This window comes from Scyliorhinus canicula, chromosome 3, assembly GCF_902713615.1.
Source record: "Scyliorhinus canicula chromosome 3, sScyCan1.1, whole genome shotgun sequence".
Taxonomy (NCBI): domain Eukaryota; kingdom Metazoa; phylum Chordata; class Chondrichthyes; order Carcharhiniformes; family Scyliorhinidae; genus Scyliorhinus; species Scyliorhinus canicula.
Window position 1 is genome coordinate 96,680,105 of NC_052148.1, and position 23,901 is coordinate 96,704,005.

The window sequence follows — 23,901 nt, forward strand, 5'->3', positions numbered from 1 at the left end:
TGATGACAATTTATCTAAACTGGAAAAATTTCTAGATGTACCATGTTTTACGCACGTTCAGAAGTAGGGAAAGGAAGTACAAAAGGGGTCTGGGGCCTTTTAAAAGCGAATATGGATTGTGCTCCCACCGTTGTTTTCGTTGGGGTGTATCCTATTCTGATAGCATTCTGCATATTAAAAGTTAGGACATTATTAAGACATTTCAAATGCTCAAACAATGCATCATCCCAAAAATGTAGAAAGTAGCTTCGTTCACTCAGTAATTCTCATTCCTCCCTGAGATTTTTCTAACAGAAAATCTGTCAAACAAATATCTGTACGGCCAATTCGCCCCAGTAAACGAAGGAAATGACTGAGCAACACCCAGAAGAGACTTTTTGCCCGGCCGATCCCTGTGCCCGGCCATCTCTCGGTAGCTGTGAAGGTTGGTTGTTGGTGAAGGAGAGGAGCTGGGGCGAACTCCGGGGAAGTTTGTCCATATAAGGGATGGGGCCGGGCTGGCAACACGAGCGCTCCTCCTCCTCTCCCCCCCCCCCCCCCCCCATATGGAGAGGAAAGGAAAAGGCAAAGTTTGTGTCATAAGAGTGCAACCGGCTCGGTGGGTCAGTCGCAGTTAGTGAGCGCGGCCTCCCGCTCGGAGAGAGATGTTATTAACCGCGGCATTCATGCTGAGCGGGGCCGCCTGTAATCCGGTTTAACGGCGGCGTAGTGGAGGGGGCGGAGGAGGATGTGAATGAGTGAGCGCGGCCGCCGGGCTGAGCCAGTTACCGTGTGAGAGCGGGTGTGTGGCCGGGCTGAAGAGGAGCTCCGCCAGGCTGTTTGCTGCCGGAGGGGAGGAAGAGGCTGATCATCTCTCTCATTACACTGCGGGGCCCCATGAACTGAAACAGGACAAAATGGCGTCGGCGGGGACCGGGAGCCGGGCGGTCTTTCCCGGGGACACCGGCACAGGGACCGGGAACCGAGCGCTGTTTCCCGGGGACGCGGGGACAGGAAGCCGCGGCGGCGGCGGCGGCAGCAGCAGCAAGAGCTCGGAGCTGAGTGAGGAGCCGGGCTCGGCCCAGAGGCAGCTCGCCCTGTACAGGAAGCACCTCCGCAAAGTCAAGAGCGTCGACTTCGACGCCTCGGTGGAGAAGGAGCCGAGTCTGGAGCCGTGTCTCCCCGCGGCAGGAGCCGAGCAGCCCGCGCAATGCGGCGGCCCTGCAGGGGCAGCGGGATATGGGATCAGCGGCTCGGCTGGAGCCATCCTCATGGATATAGGCCCTCCCTTCAGGTAAAAGGAGCTGATCCACCCTCTCCCGGTTCCACACAGCGGCAATTGCTCCCGCTGCAGGGGCAGCCCCCCAGGGTCAGCAGCCTGGGTGTGCGAGGCAACTTCATTGATGTGTTTTAACTGCGGAGGGGGAGGAATGTGACGGTTAGAGGAGTGTGTTTTGGTGGGGGGGATTGAGATCCTCAATGTAAACAGTGGGTGTTGCTCGGAGCCTTTACGTGTAGTTTACATGTAGTTTGCCCGATAACATAGAAGGCTCGATGTTTTTGGGCCGGGGTGTGTGTGTGTCTTGTGCCCAGGCTGGCTTCCCGTGCAGATTTTGAATGTGCCGTCGGCTGTGGTATAAGTCATATGACCGACTCTGTTTGAAGAGCCAACCGTTCTCTGCCGGTGTGTCCGGTCCTGAGTTATGTTTATTTGAAAAGTTGGCACAAAAACAAAACGAAGCGTTGCTGAAACTGACTGAGAAGTTATTGCGGTGTACGGGCAGCCCGGGACTTTGTACCGTTTTACGGTCGCTGCTGAGAAGGGAATGGATCGAAAAGTTGCTACGGCTGTGTGTGTGTGTCTCTCACCCCGGCCCCCGGTAAATTTTGATTAAGGGAACGAGAAAAGTAAGTGTTTTATTTTGCTTTCATCAAAATCTGCCCGTCTGTAAGTCACTTTCCAGTTTAGTTTTCGCCTGTGAGTTGAGGCAACGTAGTAGATTGCTTGTAGCACGTGAACTGAGACACGCGTTTGAGTTTTTCCCTCTGATATTTTGGGTTTCAGACACTAGGCGTCTTCACATTGGCACCTCCGAGCGCAAGAGCGCAGAGTATGTGCACACATGCCAGATACCTGGAGCCTCTTCAGCATTTGAAATTAGACCCTTTTTTTAGGCGAAATATTTTTGTGCGAGTGAGGTAATATGTTTGTAATTTTGTGTATTGAATTTAAACGCTGTAAATGCCTGACCCTAGTTTAGGTGGTGGGAATGTTAGACCAGTAGCTGTCTGTGCTCTATTACTTGGTAAAGTGTACCATTGCAAATGGGCAACAACGTACAGCAGCTTTCATTTGCACGTCGAGGTGCTTCAGAGGCATAACAGAAGTTGGTGGCATAGGCGAACCTTCCCACCAGAGAGATTGTCCAGTATTAAATTTCGCTTTCCAGCATCCGCAGTCATTTTCCTTTTTATCTTCCCAACAGAGGGTTTTAAAGAGGATCCTAAAAGAAGAGGGGGAGGGAATTACAGTACCAACAGATTCGTTCATGGGGGTATTGAATGAAATTAATCACAGCATTTGGAAATTGAATGCAAAATGTAGCCAAACACTTTCTGGGAATAGTCAGCCAAATATTTTGAATGTTAATCTTTTGTCTTTGAAAGCTGTACGTAAGTGAATTTGTAGAACTGTGTAGTTGGAATAGTGGATTTTCTTTTATCAAATTGAACATTTACTTGCAATTTTCTATTTGTGTCCTGTAGTGGCTATTATCATTATAAGAATTTTTTAATGGTACAAGAATTCAGTGTCATAACACTTGTGTAGTATTTGGTGCATGGACTAGTAAATTTGAAAGGAATTTGCTGACTTTTTTTTTGTTCATGTTAGTTTCATAAAACTTTGTTCCTAGCTTCTGATTGTTGCTGCTAGGTTTTACAAGTTTGTTAGAATTTGGAGTTTTTTGATTTTGTTCCTGTTTAGATTGGAGAGGTGGTGAGAAAGAAAATTGTAAATGTGATTGAGGTGACCTGTGTTTAAAAAAAAAAAAAATTGAACCTTGCACGTTGATGTTTCAAGCAGTCTTCATAAACTTTCTTGTCGCAAATAAGCTTATTTAGATGATTGTGAATTGGAGGCAGTAGTTTAGAAACTTGGGTTAAGTCTGAATGGAGAAACTGATATGGCTCCAAGAACATTTTTGATCTGGGATCGTAATATATAGTTAGTAGGTTTTAGCAAATGCTGGTCTGACCCAATTTCCCCCCGAGGACACTAGCTTCATTGTAGACAAATGGAGTTTCCGAGACAATGAAAAATAAGTATATATTTGTTTCTCCTGCCTTTCTCCCCTCCTGGTTTGGACTGGGGTATGGCCCCATGACCGGTAGTCACCCAAGAGTCAGGCCCAAGCAGACATTCTTCCAATCTCTATTTTTTTTTAAAGTTTAGAGTACCCAATTATTATTTTTCCAATTAAGGGACAATTTAGCATGGCCAATCCACCTACCCTGCACATCGTTTGGGTTGCAGGGGTGAAACCCACGCAGACACGGGGAGAATGTTCAAACTCCACAGGGACAGTGACCCAGGGCCGGGATTTGAACCTGGGTCCTCAGCGCTGTAGGCAGCAATGCTAACCACTGTGCCACGTGCCGCCTCTTGCAATCTCTATTTGACTGAAGATTCTCATTGACTGGTGAAGATTCTCATTGACTGGTGCTAAGTTGGCCAATTGTCTGGGGCCCTCCGCTGTATTCAAAGAAACTGCCAAATTTGGGATGAAATAACTAGCCCAAAACGTTGACGGCCTCTGTCAGCTGCTTGTCTGCAAGTAATTTGACATTGTTGAGCAATTGTTTTGCAATTAGTTTTTTTGGCACATTCATAACTGGCCCTCCCAACAACATCCAACCCCCCCCCCCCCCCCAAACAGCACTAGTGAATACAGTAGTACAATGGATAGCTTGTATGCAAAGCTTTATTTACATTGCTATGCTACTGATCGTGCCGACAAACGTTCCTGGTTAGGATCTAACTTTGACTTGCAAGGCAAATAGTGTCTACTCTGAATTGGCTGGTGCCAATGCATCACATGTCACCATCACTGTCAGTCAAAAGGCTAACAATCCATGAAGGGGAAATGCTGTCAAATAGACACGGTGTACAAGATTGAGGGACATGGACAGGGTGGATAGGGAGTAGCTGCTTCCCTTAGTTGAAGGGTCAGTGAAGAGGGGGCACAAGGTTAGGGGCAGGAGGTTTCGGGGGATTTGAGGGGAAACCTTTTTTACCCAGAGGGTGGTGATCGTATAGAATGCACTGCCTGGGAGGGTGGTAGAGGCGGGTTGCTTCACATCCTTTTAAAAAGTACCTAGAGGAGCACTTGGCATATCATAACATTCAAGGCTATGGGCCAAGTACTGACAAATGGGATTAGGTAGGCAGGCCAGGTGTTTTTCATGCATCGGTGCAGACTCGATGGGCCAAAAGGCCTCTTCTGCGCTGAACTGCTATTGGCATGCTTTCGGGCATGCTGCGTGACAAGCCTCGAGGTGGTGGTTACCCACATTTTCTCAGGAGGCCATGTGACCATCAAATTGAGACTCTGCTTGGTTGTTGATATGCTCAGTGGAGGATCAACAAATGAAACCTGCAGCATTAATTGATAGTTGATTGTGGAGAAAGTGAAGGGCTCCTCTACCATTATTACTAAAATCCAAAATGATTTTAAAGATCTGTCGCACCTCAAGCCATCTGTACTCTAGGAAATGCAAACATTGTAGGGCATATAAACCATCTCTCGAACCTATCCTCATAATTCTTTAAGCCATGTTTACCATTCGAATGGAATCTGTGCTGTACCCCTTTCAAAGCCACGGTTCAGTGACCAAAACTGAACATAGTACTCCAATAAAAGCAGTATACTGTGGATTCTGGAAATGTAAAATAAAAACAATGCTGTATTAACACAGGTCTGGCAGCATCTGTGGAGAGAGAAACAATGTAGAGTCCATTTGACCCTTCCACAGATGCTGCCAGACCTGCTGGTTTATCCAGCATTTTCTGTTTTTATTATATATGGTACTCCAAAGTCTTGCCTAAAGCTCCGTACAACTATAGCACATTTTGCTCACTTGTAAATTATGCCAGGGTCTGGGTTCGATTACCAGCTTGGGTCAATGTCTGTCTGTGTGGAGTCTGCACATTCGCCTGTGTCTGCGTGGGTTTCCTCCAGGCGCCCTGGTTTCCTCCCACATGTACCGAAAGACGTGCTCTTAATAATAATAATCGTTTATTGTCATAAGTAGGCTTCAATGAAGTTATTGTGAAAAGCCCCTAGTCGCCACATTCCGGCGCCTGTTTGGGGAGGCTGGTACGGGAATTGAACCTTTCGGAGGGTCGATGCAGACTCGTTAGGTGAATTGGACATTCTGAATTCTCCCTTGTTTATCCGAACAGGCGACTCGGAGATTTTCACAGTAACTTCATTGCCATGTTAATGTAAGCCTACTTGTGACACTGATAAAGATTGTTATTAGACATTGTGCAGTTTGCATATACACTCTCTGTTTATACTTTCCCCACAATCAATATCCTGCGGGCTATCATTGACCAGAAACTGAATTGGACCGGCAATATACCAGCATACTGGGCAGCATGATGGCACAGTGATTAGCATTGCTGCCTCATTGCCAAGGACACGGGTCCGATTCTGGCCTTGGGTGACTGTGTGGAGTTTGAACGTTCTCCATGTGTCTGCGTGGGTTTCCTATGGGTGTTCAGTCCAAAGTGTACATTTCAGGTGGTTTGCCCCTTTGTGTCCAGGGAGGTGCAGGTTAGGTTACGGGGATAGGGGAGGGTGGGGAGTGGACCGACATAAGGTGCTCTTTCGGAGGGTCGATGCAGACTCCCTGGTCTCCTGTACTGTAAGGATTCTATGATCTAAAAACTGGCTGGAAGAGCATCTCAGAAGCTTGAATTCAGAGGCAAGTAACTCGCCTTCTGACTCCTTAAAGGCCTACTGGAGAATAGGAATGTAGAAAATAGGAGTAGGCCATTTGCCAACTTGAGCCTGCTCCGTCATTCAACTGGATCATGGCTGATCATCTGCCTCCATGCCATTTTCTTTCACTATCCCCATATCCCTGATATCTTTAATGTAGTCTTTAGTCTTTTATGCATGTTCAGTCTGAGCTTCCAAAGCCCTCCTGGGGCAGAGAATTCCAAAGATTCATAATCCTCCTCATTTTAGTCCTAAATAGCCTACCACTTATTTTGAGACACTCTCAGCTGGTTCTGGACCCTCAGGGGCAGCAGGGTAGCATGGTGGTTAGCATAAATGCTTCACAGCTCCAGGGTCCCAGGTTCGATTCCCGGCTGGGTCACTGTCTGTGTGGAGTCTGCATGTCCTCCCCCTGTGTGCGTGGGTTTCCTCCGGGTGCTCCGGTTTCCTCCCACAGTCCAAAGATGTGCGGGTTAGGTGGATTGGCCATGCTAAATTGCCCGTAGTATCCTTAAAAGTAAGGTTAAGGGGGGGGTTGTTGGGTTACGGGTATAGGGTGGATTCGTGGGTTTGAGTAGGGTGATCATGGCTCGGCACAACATTGAGGGCCGAAGGGCCTGTTCTGTGCTGTACTGTTCTATACCAGGGAAACAACCTGTATCTTCCCTGTAAGAACTCCGTTTGCTTCAACGAGATTGCCTCAGTCTTCTAAACTCTCAGAATACAGGTCCAATCTCCTCAAATTTTCCTCATAGGGAATCCTGACATCCCAGGGATTAGGGTGGTGCCCCTTTGTTGCACCTCCATATATGGTGGCATGGATCTTCTGTAGACCAAAATTGTACATAACCACAGGTGTGATCTCACCAAAGCTCTATTCTATTGCAGCAAAATCTCTTTACTTTTCTACTCATTCTCTTGCAGCTGGCATTTGTGAACATGGAACAGGAGTAGGCCATTCGGCCCCTTGAGCCTCCTCTGCCATTCAATAAGGTCATGGGTGATCCAATTGTGGCCTCCACTTTGCTTTCCTTCCTGTCCCCATACCGTTGGTCTCACTTATCAATCAAGAATTTGGGGCAGCGCGGTAGCATGGTGGTTAGCATAAATGCTTCACAGCTCCAGGGTCCCAGGTTCGATTCCCGGCTGGGTCACTGTCTGTGCGGAGTCTGCACGTCCTCCCCGTGTGTGCGTGGGTTTCCTCCGGGTGCTTCGGTTTCCTCCCACAGTCCAAAGATGTGCGGGTTAGGTGGATTGGCCATGATAAATTGCCCTTAGTGTCCTAATAAAAAAAAAGTAAGGTTAAGGGGGGGTTGTTGGGTTATGGGTATAGGGTGGATACGTGGGTTTGAGTAGGGTGATCATGGCTCGGCACAACATTGAGGGCCGAAGGGCCTGTTCTGTGCTGTACTGTTCTATGTTCTATGTTCTAAGGTAGTTTGTTTCATCTGTTATGAAGTTTGTACAGTTGTGTACAATTTTAATAGATTTGGGCAAAAGTAATTCTTTTTAACTTTCACGGTGTACTGACTTTTGGCAGCATATTTTAAAAGTATCTGAATTGAATGATATAAGCAAGTGTAAGAATGGGGAGTGCAATGTGGAATTTGGTATTAGTGAGGCTGGGAAAGGATCTGTGCAAATTTGTTGGAAGATTTGTTTTGAACTGTTTGGACCTGGCCTCAACAAAACTAATTACTAGTTATGGTTCTGGTTATAATTGACCACAAACGTGTTACATTGCCAAGTTGGCATAAGCATTGCAATTCACAATTCAATCACTGAAATTTTGCAAAGTATTTTCCGGGGCAAAAATAATGTCAGTTTATTTTGTGTACACTTGCTAAAGTTGCTGGAGGAAATGATTCAGTCCGTACACAGTACTGGTGAGAAGACAGAACTAGTAATGATTTTCTCGAGTGAGAGTAGAAGTGATCATGGTAAATAAATGTGAAAAAGAATTAAAAACATGCTTTTTCTGGCATAAAATATAGAAATTCACGTACATGGCGTATAGTTCCAGAGGAAATTCCAGTATTATTCAAAACTTTGTTGATCCTTGAGTATTGGTAACGTGGAGGGAGGTGCTACCCTGAAAGTCCCAGATGGCAAGTGTGATTTTTGTCTCCCAATATATGTAAGTGTACATTTAAATCTGTTTTACAGTGTATGCTTAGTATATGCATGCTGACAAGTCTTTTTTCATCTTATCTTATGATTGCTTGACTAATTGCAGCACAAATATAATTTTAAAATGCTTCATATCAAACAAAACTTATGATATGATGTTCAGATTTTTCACACCTGTTACACTAGTGTGATTTATTGTGGAGAAATCATTCCGTATGATCTCAATAGATTTTTCCCGTTTTTGTTTGCCTTCTCCTGCATCCTCTTTTTTCCCCACAGGTGCTGGCGGCCATTTTTATTTGTGTAGTATTTTTCATAATGCAGCAAAAACAGTAATTTGTTTATTTTCCGTATGTCACATCTGATCGGGATCCAGGCATAAATGAGTATTCAATAGCTCTTATGTAATATTTGAGGTTAAATAGAATTTTGATTTTCATCAAGGGTATTTTCCAGCAGCTTAAGCTTGACAGTAAAATATCATAGAAACAAGCGCTTCAAGTTCCAGAACCTTAATATTTGAGCTTTGATGGGTTGTTTTCTTGTGGCTACCATAAATGGGTAATGTGGTGCCAGCAAGCGTTTTCTCATTTACTTGTAGATATTTCCTTGGACTTAGAAAAAGGGAAAATATAAAATCCAATGAGGCAGACCAATTGTTTTCAAAGACTATGGGCGAGATCTTCTGGCTGTTCACACCAATGGGGTCTTCCAGTCTGCTGACGGCGCATTCCCGCCACAGGTTTCCCAGCAGCGTGGGGCGGATTCACTGGGAAAAGCCACTGACAGTGGTGGATCCTGCTGCCAGCCCACAGCAGGCTGTCTTTTACCGCCGAGACACACGCTGCGGCGAGGCCAGAGAATTTTGCCCTTTTAACGGGCAATTAAGTTCAACAATTTCTAAACTCATCCTGTTTTTGCAAATGTAACATCTCAAGATAGATATCTTGCACCTTAAGGTGTATCAGATAGATATCTTCACAGAACTAAAAAATCTTGTACAATTAAGACCAAAGGATTGTATTTTTGTCATGATCCCAACATTCTATCCTTCTGTAAAATTTAATACAGTTTGAGTATCATTTATCTAAAACCCTCGGTCGATTGCATTTCGGTTCATTTGTATTTTCGGATACTGCATATAAACTTTCAGTGCAATAGCCTAGGCTGAGTAGCTATAGTCTAAAGTAAATAAAAATGGCTAGTAAAATGAGATGTATCACTGAATAATAAATACAGGGTACCAGTCATTTTGACATATTTGCCATGTGGCTTTTGTGGTGAGCAGTTTAGACAAATAAGTAGATTTCTGGTGTTGAAGGTTGATGCGGTTTTTAAAAAATACTGCTTTGGGACATGTTTGGTTTTCAGATTTACGGATGAAGATACTTCACCTGTACTAGGGTGCACTTGTTTCACTGGAGCAAGGAGCCTTCGACCCTTAAATTATAGAACCTATATCCCATTTTTAGAACCAATATGCCATTTTTAATCTCTTGACTGTACTTGGTAAGCAAAATTATCTTTTGTGGATGTCCAGTAATTACTGGAGAGGGTACAGAAGAGGTTTACCAGGATGTTGCCTGGTATGGAGGGCATTAGCTATGAGGAGAGGTTGGATAAACTCAGTTTGTTCTCACTGGAACGGAGGGGTGACCTGATAGAAATCTACAAAATTTGAGGGGCATGGATAGAGTGGATAGTCAGAGGGTAGAAGAGTCAATTACTAGGGGGATATAGGTTTAAGGTGTGAGGGGCAAAGTTGAGGGGGGGGGGGGGGGGGGGGCAGTTTTTTAAAAAGAGATAGTGGGTGCCCAGAACTCGCTGCCTGTGGTGGTGGTGGAAGCAGTAGTCACATGGAATACATGAATTGGATGGGAATAGAGGGTTCGGTCTCCAAAATGTAGAATATATTTTGTTAGACGGTTAGCATGGTTGGCACAGGCCTGGAGGGCTGAAGGCCCTGATCCTGTGCTGTACTTTTGTGTTCACAAAATTTACCATTCCGGAGGAAAGTGAAAGGGTGATCCATGCAATGAAGAATGATGGTTTCATCGGTAAGAACTATGGCCGATGTAACAAAAATCCTTTTATACGTTGAACACCATATATGGTTCAGGGATTCTGCATTGAATTTAATTCTTCCACACAGAATTATATTTCTTAGAAGTTTTAATAAGATCAGTTCCTCTGGGGTTTTCCTCCTGTGAGAATTGTCCTTCCTCCCATGACTGCACATGTACTGGAAAATATCTCCTGCTCGTGATTTATGCAGAAAAAGTTGAAATTTTCAGACTGTTAACATCTTGTGTATGTAGTGATGGGAGGAAAGATATGATTCTCACCTTGAAGGAACCCCAGCGGAACTGATGCTATTGAAACTTCGAAGCAATCTAATCGTGTTGAAGACTTCAATTCAATAGCAGAATTGCTAAACCATATATGGTGATTTTCTTTGCGTTGACCATAGTTCTTAGTGATGAAACCCATTCTTCATTCCCTGGATCATCCTGTTTTGCCTTGAATGCCCATCCCTAGTTGCCCTTCAGAAGGTGGTATGCTTTATTGTAATTGCAGGAGAATACAGCACAGATTTAAAGGTAAACATTTACTCACTACGTCACTATTTTAAAAGTGCGATATAGGATTTAACCCCGTGTCTGCGTGGGTTTCCTCCGGGTGCTCCGATTTCCTCCCTCAGGCCAATCCACCTAACCTGCACATTTTTGGACATGTTAAATTGCACATAGTTTCCGAAAAGGTTAGGTGGAGTACATTGGTTATGGGGATAGGGTGGAAGTGTGGGCTTAAGTAGGGTGCTCTCCCAAGGGCTGGTGCAGACTCGATGGGCCGAATGACTTTCTCTGTAAATTCTATGATTAATTCCTCAAGCTGTTTGTGTGAAGGCCTCTTGTTTTAGTGAAGCAAATGTATCCCAAAATTAGTACCAAATTTTGCAGGATGGAATGTTGGGGTGGTGGCAAAAATACAATCCTTTGCTCGTAATTGTGCAATGAATGTTAAGTTCTGTATTGTACTTAATGAACCAGTGTAACCTTTGAAAAGTGATTGCTTCAATGGACTGAATTGGATTATATGTTGCTTTTTAACTCCGATTCTGGTCGATTGCTTGTATAAGTAATATTGTTGCAATAAGGATCCGGGATTTAGTCGCATCAATGGCAGGAGTTGGCTTGTGAAAGAAATTAATACAAAGTGGTCTAAAATTGAGTGGTGAAAGCATCGGCACAATGACTGCATGCTCTGAGCAGATTCTACCTTTGCCTAGTTTGGGTGGGTTTTTTTCTAAATGGAATTTAACCGTACATTTTGATGATCCTAGCTCTGGACGGTCTCATTACAATTTGTTTCCTGCTGTCCAGCTACCCCGTTGCACTTCATCTGAGTCTATGGATGTGGGGACCAGTGATATTAGAAATACCCAGCTCAAACAAGCAGGTGGATTTTGTATTCATTTAAGGCCAGGGTCATCCTGCATAATATATGCTGATGGCAGTCCAAAATGCAGGACATAATTTGTAAATGCAGCCTTGAGCTTTGCTAAGGAATCCGCTATGGTAGTTAATCTTAAGAGCACCAGTAAATTACAGGACCCCTACAGATAGGGTGGCCAGGCCTTGCTTTGAGAGATATTTAATGCTTGTAGGAGGTTCCTGCTCCCAGAGGAATGAGAATGGCAGACTCTCTGGCACCACATCTGGCTGATTATAATACCAGTAGATGCTTCTGTTACTGTTGTGTTTTTGGTGGCTCCGTCTGAAATTATAGAAGGGGCCATATACTTGTGGACATGGAGCCTTTTTTTTGTTCCTCTCTGGCATGCAAAGTTTCAGCAGTGTTGGCAAAACCTTTGCAGCCTCAGGTTCACCTCCAAGATGTTCAGAATGTGATGCAGTCGATGGGAATAAAGTGCAGCATATTAGACAGATTGCTTTGTAACACATCTTAGGTTTCATTGGTTGAATAGGGTTGGCCAGGAAAAGGTCCATAACTAAGCATCAAAATACACCATTGCTGACATTCTGATGTATGATGCAGAGCAGTGCTCTTCATAATTCTTGACCTGGAATAGTAAGTTCATGACTACTTGCTCCCTTATTTTCCTGTTGAGGAAAATCGCTCCACTTGAATGGAACAGACTACCATATATTTCGATCTTGTACCAACTGAAACCTTTCTCTGTGTAGTGTTTAACTACTTTCAGATATTCGGGTAAATTATAGGAGTCCTGAAAAAGAATATTACATGTCATGGGGAAACAAGTGGAATAGTGACCTTAGACTGGGTGGTTTGTACAGACTTGATGGACTGAATGGCATTCTAGGCATTGAACTGTTGTTGAATCCACCACTGTAGAAAGTGAGTACAGTGTGCTTTTGCTGCAAGAACACATGCTGCCTGGTAGTCTTAGGCCAGGTATATCTTGTGTTTTCTGCAGCATTTCCTCTTAAATTTGGTTCCAACTCCTCGAGATGCTTTAGTATTAACCAATGGGGCACAGAGGGCCTCCTTTCTCCAATTACCTGGTGTATTGCCACCTCCACACTGGCAGTATTAGGATTCTCTGTCATGTATCACGACACAAAGGTTGGGGGAATTGCGGATAGCGATGAGGACTGTCGGAGGATACAGCAGGATTTAGATCGTTTGGAAACTTGGGTGGAGAGATGGCAGATGGAGTTTAATCCAGACAAATGTGAGGTAATGCATTTTGGAAGGTCTAATGCAGGTAGGGAATATACAGTGAATGGTAGAACCCTCAAGAGTATTGACAGTCTGAGATCTAGGTGTACAGGTCCACAGGTCACTGAAAGGGGCGACACAGGTGGAGAAGGTAGTCAAGAAGGCATACTGCATGCTTGCCTTCATTGGCTGGGGCATTGAGTATAAAAAATTGGCAAGTCATGTTGCAGCTGTATAGAAGCTTAGTTAGACCACACTTGGAATATAGTGTTCAGTTCTGGTCGCCACACGACCAGAAGAATGTGGAGGCTTTAGAGAGGGTGCAGAAGAGATTTACTAGGATGTTGCCTGGTATGGAGGGCAATAACTATGAGGAGTGGTTGAATAAACTCTGTTTGTTCTCATTGAAATGACGGAGGTTGAGGGGCGACCTGATACAGGTCTACAAAATCATGAGGGCCATAGACAGAGTGGACAGTCAGGCTTTTCCCAGGGTAGAGAGGTCAATTATTAGAGGGCATAGGTTTAAGGTGCGAGGGGCAAGGTTTAGATGTACGAGGCACGTTTTTTTACGGAGAGTGGTGGGTGTCTGGAGGTGGTGGAAGCAATGGCGATGGTGACATTTCAGGGGCATCTTGACAAATCGATGAATAAGATGGGAATAGAGGGATGCGGACCCAGGAAGTGGAGAATATTTTAGTTTAGACGGCAGCATGGTCGGACAGGCTTGGAGGGCTGAAGGGCCTGTTCCTGTGCTGTACTTTTCTTTGTTCTTTGTATCTGCACTTAAGTGAAAGTATTAAGGCACAAACCTTACTTTAGCCCTCCAACTACCAATGGATCAAAATACCTCTAGAGCTGTCTCGAAGTTTCTTCAGTTTTTGATGCCCGATTGTAACATTCCTCCTCCATTGACTCCTTCCCTTAACTTTCATTTGCATGTACGCTTCTGCTCTTAACATCAGTGTGCCCTAAAGGCATCCACTGCTGCACTTGATAAGATATCCTGGGCAAATTGGATGCAAAGAACACATTTTACATTTGGATCTGTCTATAGCAGAGTTATACAATATGTTGGCTGTAAGTCTATTTGGAATCCAATTGGGCAATTTTAATTGTTTGCAAATTAAAATGTATTTTGATTAGTGATAAAATGATCAGATGTCCGGCAGTGTGCATGTGTTTCTGATCATTGAGTGAGTAGTAGACGTTTATTAAGTAAATGCATACATTTGAAGTACATTAACCTGCTTTGTTTGAGGGAATGCAAGGCATTTTCTGTTTAAACATGCACCACTGTTGCTGTGGCCGCACGGATGGCTGGTCAGCTGTTTTTTATTGATCAAAAGCAGTGACCAGATGCTTTTATGGCTCAGATAGATTTCCACTAATAGTTGCGTCCAACAAAATGTTATGGATTTCACATCAGGTATCAAACTGGATAGGTGTGATTCTCATTTTTCCTCAAACTTGTGGTAGAAAGTTATTGGACATTTCTTTGGTTTAAATTTTCGTTCCATTCCATAAAAAATAAAAAAAAATTTTTTAAAAATAAAAAAAATTAAAAACATTTTTTTTTTTTAATGACTTGATCTTGGTGGGCCGCATGCTGTATTCATTGGGACAACCTCTAAAAGGACATGATGTGCCATCAGTGCCAAGTTGAAAGAAGTAATTTTTTAGCCTGCCTTGAGTATCCGTAAATTTACTTTTTCAATGTGCCTTTGAAAAGCTCATGAATATTGTGGCTCGGGTAAAACCAACTTCTTAGTGCATCTCACCTACAATGAGCGGCTCAGAAACCAATTCACCAATTAAATAAAAGATGCTAAATATTATTAATCCATAATAGTGGATTTAACACCAGATGTGAATCTTGTGGACTGTATGACCAGCAATATTTGTCTATCCTGCTACAATGTCATTTCTGAATGTCTGGAGACAACTATTTTGGAAATCATTGCAAATTTAGTTTTGGGCATCAGAAATTGTCATGGGCAGAGCTTTGATAATGGTGAGAAAACATTCGGGCCTATGAGCACAGCGGTTAGCACTGCCTCACAGCACCAGGGACCTGGGTTCAATTCTGGCCTTGGGTGACTGGAGTTTGCACGTTCTCCCTGTGTCTGTGTGGGTTTCCTCTGGGTGCTCCAGTTTCCTCAGTCCAAAAATATGCAGGTTAGGTTGGGTACAAGGATTTGGGGGGTGGGGGATAGAGTGAGCCGAGGCATACATCAGACTTGATGGGCCGAATGGCCTCCTGCACTGCAGGGATTCGATGGATTCTAAATGGCCTGCCTCATCATCTTTAGCTGAGCTGCAATTAGTACTATAAGCATTCAACATTTTGTTTACACAAACAAGATGTGACTATTATCTGATCATCTGGTAAGGCTGATAAAAGTATTTGATGTGGTTAGCCTTGCTGAAATGTTCTCTGTTTCTTTAAATACTGCACAATGATGTCATTCTTTGGTTTTTAGAAAAAGGTCAGATTTAACATTTTTAACAAAACAAAGAATGCTGTATTGACTATTTAAATTCAGCCAATAGAAACTGTCTGAAGTTTCACAGATGGTTTCAGTAGGTTGAACAATGCCTAGTTGTCTGCACTGTAAGTGTAGAAGTTGTTTGTTTGCCAGTAACGTGAATCCTGGGTGGAGTTAAGGTGGTGTGACAGATTTTAAAAGATATGGATCAGTTTGCTCTACAGGGAAACAGATGGGTCTCCTTCCTGATACTGTGCTGTATAATTGTAAAGAAATAACCCACTTTTTCCAAAGTTGAGAGCCGAATGGATTACTTCCCACCAAATCTAAAATAAATGTCTGTGTGCACACCTTGATTGAATGAGCTAGGTGAAATGAATAATTTTGCGAACTTGGATATTGGGAATCTTTTAGGTGTTTTATATATCAGAACTACTGTTGAGCCTCTATATAATCATTGCTTTCACGGACTATCTCTGGATCTGTAAGAATCTCCTTATTGTGGCAAAGTAACCTGTCTTGTGAAAAGATATTTATCATACTTGTGTTGATGCAAAACAACTTGTGAATGTGGGCCAAAAAGATTTGTAGCAAAACCTGGGAGTCGAGGCCCAATCCTGTGAATGCCCTACGTGATTTCAGACCTCTCCACAGGGCACCCTGCACAGTTCTCTCCAGAAATAGTAATATATCTGCAAGCTGTTTATTTTTCAATGATTTTATTTTTAATGATGGGCCTATTTTAACACTCGAGTGCCTGGAGGAGAGAGGTAGTTTGGCCTCTGTAATCTAACACACCAGCAGAACCGTGTTAGTGCTGACTCCAGTGTCCCAATTGGTAGTATGGAGGTCATGAAAGAATGGCTATAAAAGCTTTAAATCTCAGAATTATTTTGGAAAATGTAGCTTTTTTCATTTGAGTAGAGGGGGAGGTCTAGTGTAAATAGTGAATTAAATAGACATTTCATCAGATCCTTCCTCTGAAATGGTATTGGGAAATTTAGAAGTTTTCAACGATTTTCCTTGTAAAATTGCATTACTGGATTTTTTTCTATGAGACTAATTTGAAGTTGATGTCTGGTGCTGTGGCCCAAATTATGATTTGGCATATTGTATATATTTAGGAAAATATTGCTCAAGGAAGTGAAGCTGTGTGCTAATTTTTTTTCTCTGCCTTTTATTAAAAAAAAAATTAATTCTCCATATTTAGTTTTAGACTAGATCCAGGGTTTCATTCTGTTGTGAAATTTTAGTTTTCATATTCCTTGAGCTTAGGAGACCATTTAATACAGAGTGTACACAATCCAGAACATAGCAAAAGCTGGCTGCCTCTAATGTTTCATGATTTATCATTATCTCCCTCACCTTGATAATTTTAATTGGAGCTGACTGAGGGAATGATGCTGTTGATCCGATGAACCTTCAATCTGTTGTCTTGGTGGACACAATAAATCCTAATGAAGCTTTAACGAAGAACTAAAGCCCTATGTCCCAGCCAGCATTGTTCGTGGTATTGGTTGATAAACTGATTGTGAGCATTTATTTATTTATTTCTGTTGGGATCTTGCTATTGCATACGTTGGCTGTCCTGTTTTTCATAAATTAGGACACTACTATTGTTAACTTTCTTATTTTGCTTTCGTCTTATAATTGTCATTATCCAGGAAAATCTAGTTTGTGTCTGTCGACCACTTTAATTGAGATACAGCTATTAATTTCTGTAAATGTTTAAGCCTTTTGTATGCAGCTTGAATGGATGTATTTACTGTTACTTTGTTTGTGATCGAGTTGCAGCATCTCAAGTTCTCGGTTTTGATACGTTGGTCGCACTTCAGGTGTCATACATGGAAATTCTACAAGTGTGAAACATTTCATGGCCTCCGATTGGCACCAGAGCTATTAAGCACATGTTTTCACTTGCGTGCAGGGTTTAGACTTTTTCCCATTTCCCATGAAGAATTAAGAACCTTTGCTTCCACAGTTGTTAAGAACCAGGCAAACACCCAGTCACTTTGCTTGGACTTCTTACCCGACATGTGATTGACTCATTATCCTCTGGAACCATTTTTAAAAATTCCAATAACTCTGCATTTCATAATCCTTCCTGCACCTCGTGTCTCCTCCAAATTCCATGGCAACTGTGGGAAGATGGTGGTATTGTCACTGGACTAGTAATCGAGAGGTCCAGGCTAGTGCCTTGCGGACATTGGGTTTGAATCCCACTGTGGCAGCTGGTGTAATTGAGTTCAATTAATGAACCACGGTACCACGGTAGCATGGTGGTTAGCATCAATGCTTCACAGCTCCAGGGTCCCAGGTTCGATTCCCGGCTGGGTCACTGTCTGTGTGGAGTCTGCACGTCCTCCCCGTGTGTGCGTGGGTTTCCTCCGGGTGCTCCGGTTTCCTCCCACAGTCCAAAGATGTGCGGGTTAGGTGGATTGGCCATGCTAAATTGCCCGTAGTGTAAGGTTAATGGGGGGATTGTTGGGTTACGGGTATACGGGTTACGTGGGTTTAAGTAGGGTGATCATTGCTCGGCACAACATCGAGGGCTGAAGGGCCTGTTCTGTGCTGTACTGTTCTATGTTCTATGTTCTAATGAATTGAGTTGTGCTGTGGGGTTGGAGTGAACGTGTACACAGCACCATTATCACGGGCGGGCATGACAGCCATGCAGCAGCATATGCTGCTGACAGCCCGGGTGCTCTGGGCTGTATAGGTAACGCACCCCCCTGGGTGCCCTCTGGCTCCAGCTGACCCATCAGCTGTGAGTAAAGTAAAAACGCTTATGTCACAAATGGCAGAAAAGCTATTGTATCAAGCTGCTAAAAATAAATTAATAAGGATTGGAACTGGACAAACTACATTGTTCAATGGTATGTGAATTGCAGTGAATCTAGGCATTCTGGGAGTATGTTGATGTGCCTCATGACCAGCCTCTCGAAGCACTTCATACAATTGATGTCAAGGCTGCCGGACGATAGTCATTGAGGCATATTGCCTGGTTCTTCTTTGGCACCGGTATGTTTGATGGTGGTCTTGAAGCAGGTGGGGACCTCTGAACAGAGTGTGGAGAGGTTGATGATGTCCGTGGACACGCCTGCCAGCTGGTCCACCCAGGATCTGCGTCGGTGGGTATGGGTGTGACTGGGGCTGCTGGGGCAGTTGACAGCGGTTTGATGGTTCTTAGTTTAGTTTCAAGGTGTTTAAGCATTCCAAGTCAGTATTTCTAAAATTGAAAGCAGCAGTTCATGAAATAGTTCAATAATCTGTTTACTATTGCTGATTTCCCTGGGGCATTTGGTTTAAAATCTTGTATTTACTCCTTTGGAGTATAAAATGGTCAAACTGCAAATTAATGTGTTGGATAGGAAATGGAGCATGTTGCATTATTGCAAGGATTTGTGTTTATTGAAACAAATGAGGACATTGCATGTCTAGTTGAATTGATGCATTTCTTTGCCCTGCAGCTGTAGAGGAAGCACAAATGGATAGACTTGTTCTTAAAAACAGAGCAGCTTGTTTTGTAAAAAACTGGAGCCACTGCTCACTGACTAACTTGTTTCAGCTAATGATTTAAAAACATTCCATAGAATTTAAGAATTGCTGATTTTTAAAAAAAAAATTGTAATCTTCTGATTAAGCAAATTCGAGTGCAGTTCTTTACTGGGTGATTGCTATTTAACAGCATATCAGCATATTCCTATGCATTTTTATATTTCTTGTTAAGATGGTCATCTTCTGTTAAATGAGAGCCACGTTACCTTGTATCATGAAATGCATAGCATCTCCTCTGATTTGTTAAATGTATTGCAAATATTAGATGAAGCAGATTGGATTTCCTATACAAATTTATTGTAGTAATCGAAGATCTGTCTAAATATTTTGGCACAAAACCTATGATTTTGAATGTGCATTCTGTGGATGCAAGTTTTTGATTTTTTTTTCCCTAACTTTTTTTCATTCATCTTTCCTTCTGGGTGTGTGCTCTTTTAACTAGCTTGTATGAAACAAATTGCCAATATTTTCAGAAGTAGGCAAACAGAAAGGCATGGCTCAGAAATGACCTAGATTTCCAGTCTTTGGGTGACTTTGAATTAGAAAGTGTCCTACAGAAATCACTGACGAGCTGCATGCACTAATTTTGCTCAAAGGTGCCTTGCACAATATAGGTACGCTTATTTATTGCAGAATGATGGTGGATACGATTAAATTAAACTTTGCGGCCTTTCTCTCTTTTTAAAAAAAAGTTTTCAATTGGATTGGATTTGTTTATTGTCATGTGTCCCGAGGTACAGTGAAAAGTATTTTTCTGCGAGCAGCTTAACAGATCATTAAGTACAGGGGAAGAAAAGGGAATGAAAGAAAATACATAATAGGGCAACACAACATATACAATGTAACTACACAAGTACTGGTATTGGATGACGCATACAGGATGTAGTGTTAATGAGGTCAGTCCATAAGAGGGTCATTTAGGAGTCTGGTGACAGTGGGAAAGAAGCTGTTTTTGAGTCTGTTTGTGCGTGTTCTCAGACTTCTGTATCTCCTGCCTGATGGAAGAAGTTGGAAGAGTGAGTAAGCTGGGTGGGAGGGATCTTTGATTATGCTGCCCACTTTCCCCAGGCAGCGAGTGGATGGGAGGCAGGTTCATGTGATGGACTGGGCGGTGTTCACGACTCTCTGAAGTTTCTTGCGGTCCTGGGCCGAGCAGTTGCCATACCAGGCTGTGATGCAGCCCGATAGGATGCTTTCTATGGTGCATCAGTAAAAGTTGGTAAGGGTTAATGTGGGCATGCTGAATTTCCTTAGTTTCCTAAGGACGTATAGGCGCTGTTGTGCTTTCTTGGTGGTAGCGTCGACATGGGTGGACGAGGACAGATTTTTGGAGATGTGCACCTCTAGGAATTTGAAACTGCTAACCATCTCCACCTCTGCCCCAATGATGCTGACAGGGGTGTGTATAGTACTTTGCTTCCTGAAGTCAAGATCAGCTCTTCAGTTTTTCTGGCATTGAGGGAGATATTGTTGTCGCTACACCACTCCACTAGGTTCTCTATCTCCCTCCTGTATTCTGACTTGTTATTCGAGATCCGGCCCACTATGGTCATATCGTCAGCAAACTTTTAGATGGAGTTGGAACCAAGTTTTGCCACCCAGTCGTGTGTGTACAGGGAGTGGAGTAGAGTAGGGGGCTAAGTACACAGCCTTGCGGGGCCCTGGTGTTGACTATTGTGGAGGAGGTGTTGTTGTTCGTTCTTACTGATTGTGGTCTGTTGGTCAGAAAATCGAGGATCCAGTTGCAGAGTAGGGAGCCAAGTCCTAGGTTTTGGAGCTTTGATATGAGCTTGGCTGGGATTATGGTGTTGAAGGCAGAGCTGTAGTCAATAAATAGGAGTCTGATGTAGGAGACCTTGTTTTCAAGATGCTCTATTCTGGCAGGATTTTCAGATACAGCGAGGTTTTTATCCAGCAATTGCGAGCAATGGGTGGCACGGTAGGATTGTGGTTAGCGCTGTTGCTTCACAACGCCAGGGTCTCCGGTTAAATTCCCGTTTGGGTCTCTGTGCACAGTCTGCATGTTCTTCCCGTGTCTGCGTGGGCTTCCTCGGGGTGCTCCAGTTTCCTCCCACAAGTCCTGAAAGACGTGCTTGTTAGATGAATTAAACACTCTGACTTCTTCCTCTGTGTACCCGAACAGGCGCCGGTGTATGACGACTAAGGGATTTTCACAGTGACTTCATTGCAGTGTAAGCCTACTTGTGACAATATTAAAGATTATTATTATTATTACATTGATTCCATAAAAGATCGCTGAGAATGTTGGTTTGTGCAAGGTTGTGACAGACCTGCTCCACTATAATCTGTGATTAGATTTTGTCATGTACCCTGTTAAAGCTGCTCATTTTTGGCTGGGCTTGTTTTCTTCCCTGAAGTAATTATCCCAATTTAATTATGATAACCGCTACTCTACCCTATCTGTAAAAGGTTGTTGGTATCTCCATGGTGCTGGAGCAGCTTGTTTTAGAAGATAACCAAAGCATGGACAGTAGTTGGAAACGTTCAGACACTGCCATTTGCTTTTTCTGCCAACAATTGCACAAAGGTTGCATGTTCTCTAATATTTCAGAATATGGACCTGAGGGTTGCACAAGTGATCTAACCAAGGATTTAAACAATTTCATATTGCCTTTTATATAGAAATTAACACTTTCAACTTGTGTTGCTACACTTTTTTGTAATTTGTATTACAATCCGTATTCTCAGATTTTTGCTTTTTACCCAATTTAGTTCCTTTTCTCATGAGGAATAAGTGGTCTTGTTCCTATACCTAAATAAACCACCTCACACCAGGTAATGCGAGGGGGCTGGCATGCTGAATCTGAAATTATTATTGGGTGGCGAATGTTGCGATTGTAAGGAATTGGGCTGTGGAGGAGAAGTTAGTTTGGGGTTGAATGGCGGCGTTGTTCTGTTGGGGCACACGTTTGAGGCGTCTGTTGGCACTTCTTCCGTTCTCGCCAGTCCAGTGGTGATCAGAGCGTTGCAATTCTGGAGCCCGTGCAGGCAACATTTTTGGATGGATGTCGTTGTGGGCACTAATATGCGCCAACCATAGGTTTGTGCCGACAGGGCTTGATGCAAGGTTTTGGCGTGATGACAGGTGGGAATAGAGTATTTTGGTAACTTGTGTATGGGGGTCAAGTTCACGGAGCTGGAGGAGTTGGAGGAATTGTATGAGTTGCCCAATGGGAATGGCTTTAGATACCTACAGGTGAGGGATTTTATGAGAAGCGAAAGGTGCTGTCTTTCCCGGGGCTGCTGCCTCCGGTATTGCAGGTCAAGTTGTGGGAGGACATAACCTGTGAGAATACCTGGAGACTCCACTCAGAACTTTCACCATTGTTCCGACCTAGATTTGCAACTCTGACCGCAGCAGAGTATTAAATGTATTGTGTATAAATATTTTAAATCGTAGACTTCAGATACTGGCACCTCCGGAGCTGTTTAGGACTGATGCAATCATGTATAACTTTAACTATTTTATGAACAAGATCAATGTAAAGTACAGTTGTACTTTATGTTTGACCGCTGGAGAGGCCTTGCGAGGGAGAACACATCCTCGTCATATGCAAGGTTAAACCTCATCCAGTTTAAAATGTTGCATAGGGCCCACATGACGGTGGCGAGGATGAGCAGGTTCTTTGCGGGGGTGGAAGACTGGTATCGGCAGTGTCCACCTGTTCTGGACATGTTCAAGACACAGTTCTGGCAGGGGTTCACGGATGTTATATCTGAGATTCTGGCTTTTGGGGCGGCTCTGAGTCCCGACATGCCGCTATTTGGGGTGTCAGAAGAACAGGGAGTCCAGGTAGGGAGAGAGGCTAATGTATTGGCCTTTGCCTTTCTGATAGCCCAGAGACGGAGTTTGTTGTGTTGGTGGTATTTGGAGCCGCTGAAGGTGGGGGTATGGGTGAGCGACCTTGAAGAAAGTCAAGTTCATTTTTCGGGGTCAGTAGAGGGGTTCACCTGGAGGTGGAAACCGCTCATTGATTTTTTTTTTTTGAGAAGGATTGAGGGGTCAGCAAGGGCTGGGGGCCTGAGGGGGAAGAAGGGGTTGAAATTGGGACGGTGGGGTGTGTGTTGTGGAGGTGTTTGTGTGTTGTTGTGGGGCCGGGGGGGGGGGGGGGGGGGGGGGTGTTGTGGGGTGTAGCCTTCAATAAAAATATTTTTAAAAAGAATTATTGGTAATGTATAAGCCTGTGAAATTTGAATATTTCACTGAGAAAGTTTGTATTGCATTGCTTACAGGTGAAACTGTGAATCCAGTAGACCTTGAGAATGGGGGTTATTGTTTGGTGAAAGGCTGCTTCTGAATTTTTTTTCATTTATTTGGTGGAATGGAAAGCCACAAACTCATTCATTAGATATGTGCAATTTACCTGAACAATTTGCAGAACATTTCAGCTCAAATTGGGCTTGTTAAGGTGCTGCATTAAGCATAGTTAATTGACCATGGGAACAGATTTGCAGTACTGTGACTAATTGTATCTGGAGAATTGGGATATTTTCACTGTAAAGTTATATAAATTGCATGAAGATCTCATACCTATTTGTACTGTGGAAAACCATCCAGCAATGCAATCATATATATTTTTTCATACGTTAGGTAGGATTCCTGGGTGTTGGTGTCTGCATTACGTCTCGTTCTGCTGATAGCCTGAAAAGCAAAAATTTGTGGACTGAAGTGGTAGCTCTCAGAACACATCTGCCTGTTTTCTACCCCCAGTTTAAGAAAGAGGTTGAGATGACCTTTTTTTCATTCCTTCCTCAATATCTAGTGGCTTTTCTTGGACTGAGTTAACAAATATTTCCCTGGATCCACATAATTTAGGTTGCTGTTAGGAAGATGAGGAAAATCATAACTATATCAATTTAAAAAAAATAACGTGCAAAAATTTGTTTCAATTCGTCTAATAAATTCTTGTAGTTTAAAATCTGATTTAAAAATTATTGTAATAACTACAGAATACCTAGATGATGGAACAAGGGAATAGTGAGCCACCTCCAGAACAAACTCATCAGAGTTT

The 23,901-nt window shown here is 43.3% G+C and overlaps 1 protein-coding gene across 1 annotated transcript in view; it reads left to right on the forward strand.

The window, feature by feature from the left end:
* The first annotated feature begins 556 nt into the window (after positions 1-556).
* The window catches only part of map3k1 (mitogen-activated protein kinase kinase kinase 1, E3 ubiquitin protein ligase), a 96,497-nt gene continuing 73,152 nt past the window's right edge, over positions 557-23,901 (forward strand). The window contains 1 exon segment of the mRNA XM_038792961.1: positions 557-1,273. Within this exon segment, the coding sequence (XP_038648889.1) occupies positions 897-1,273 (377 nt within the window). The 5' untranslated portion in view covers positions 557-896.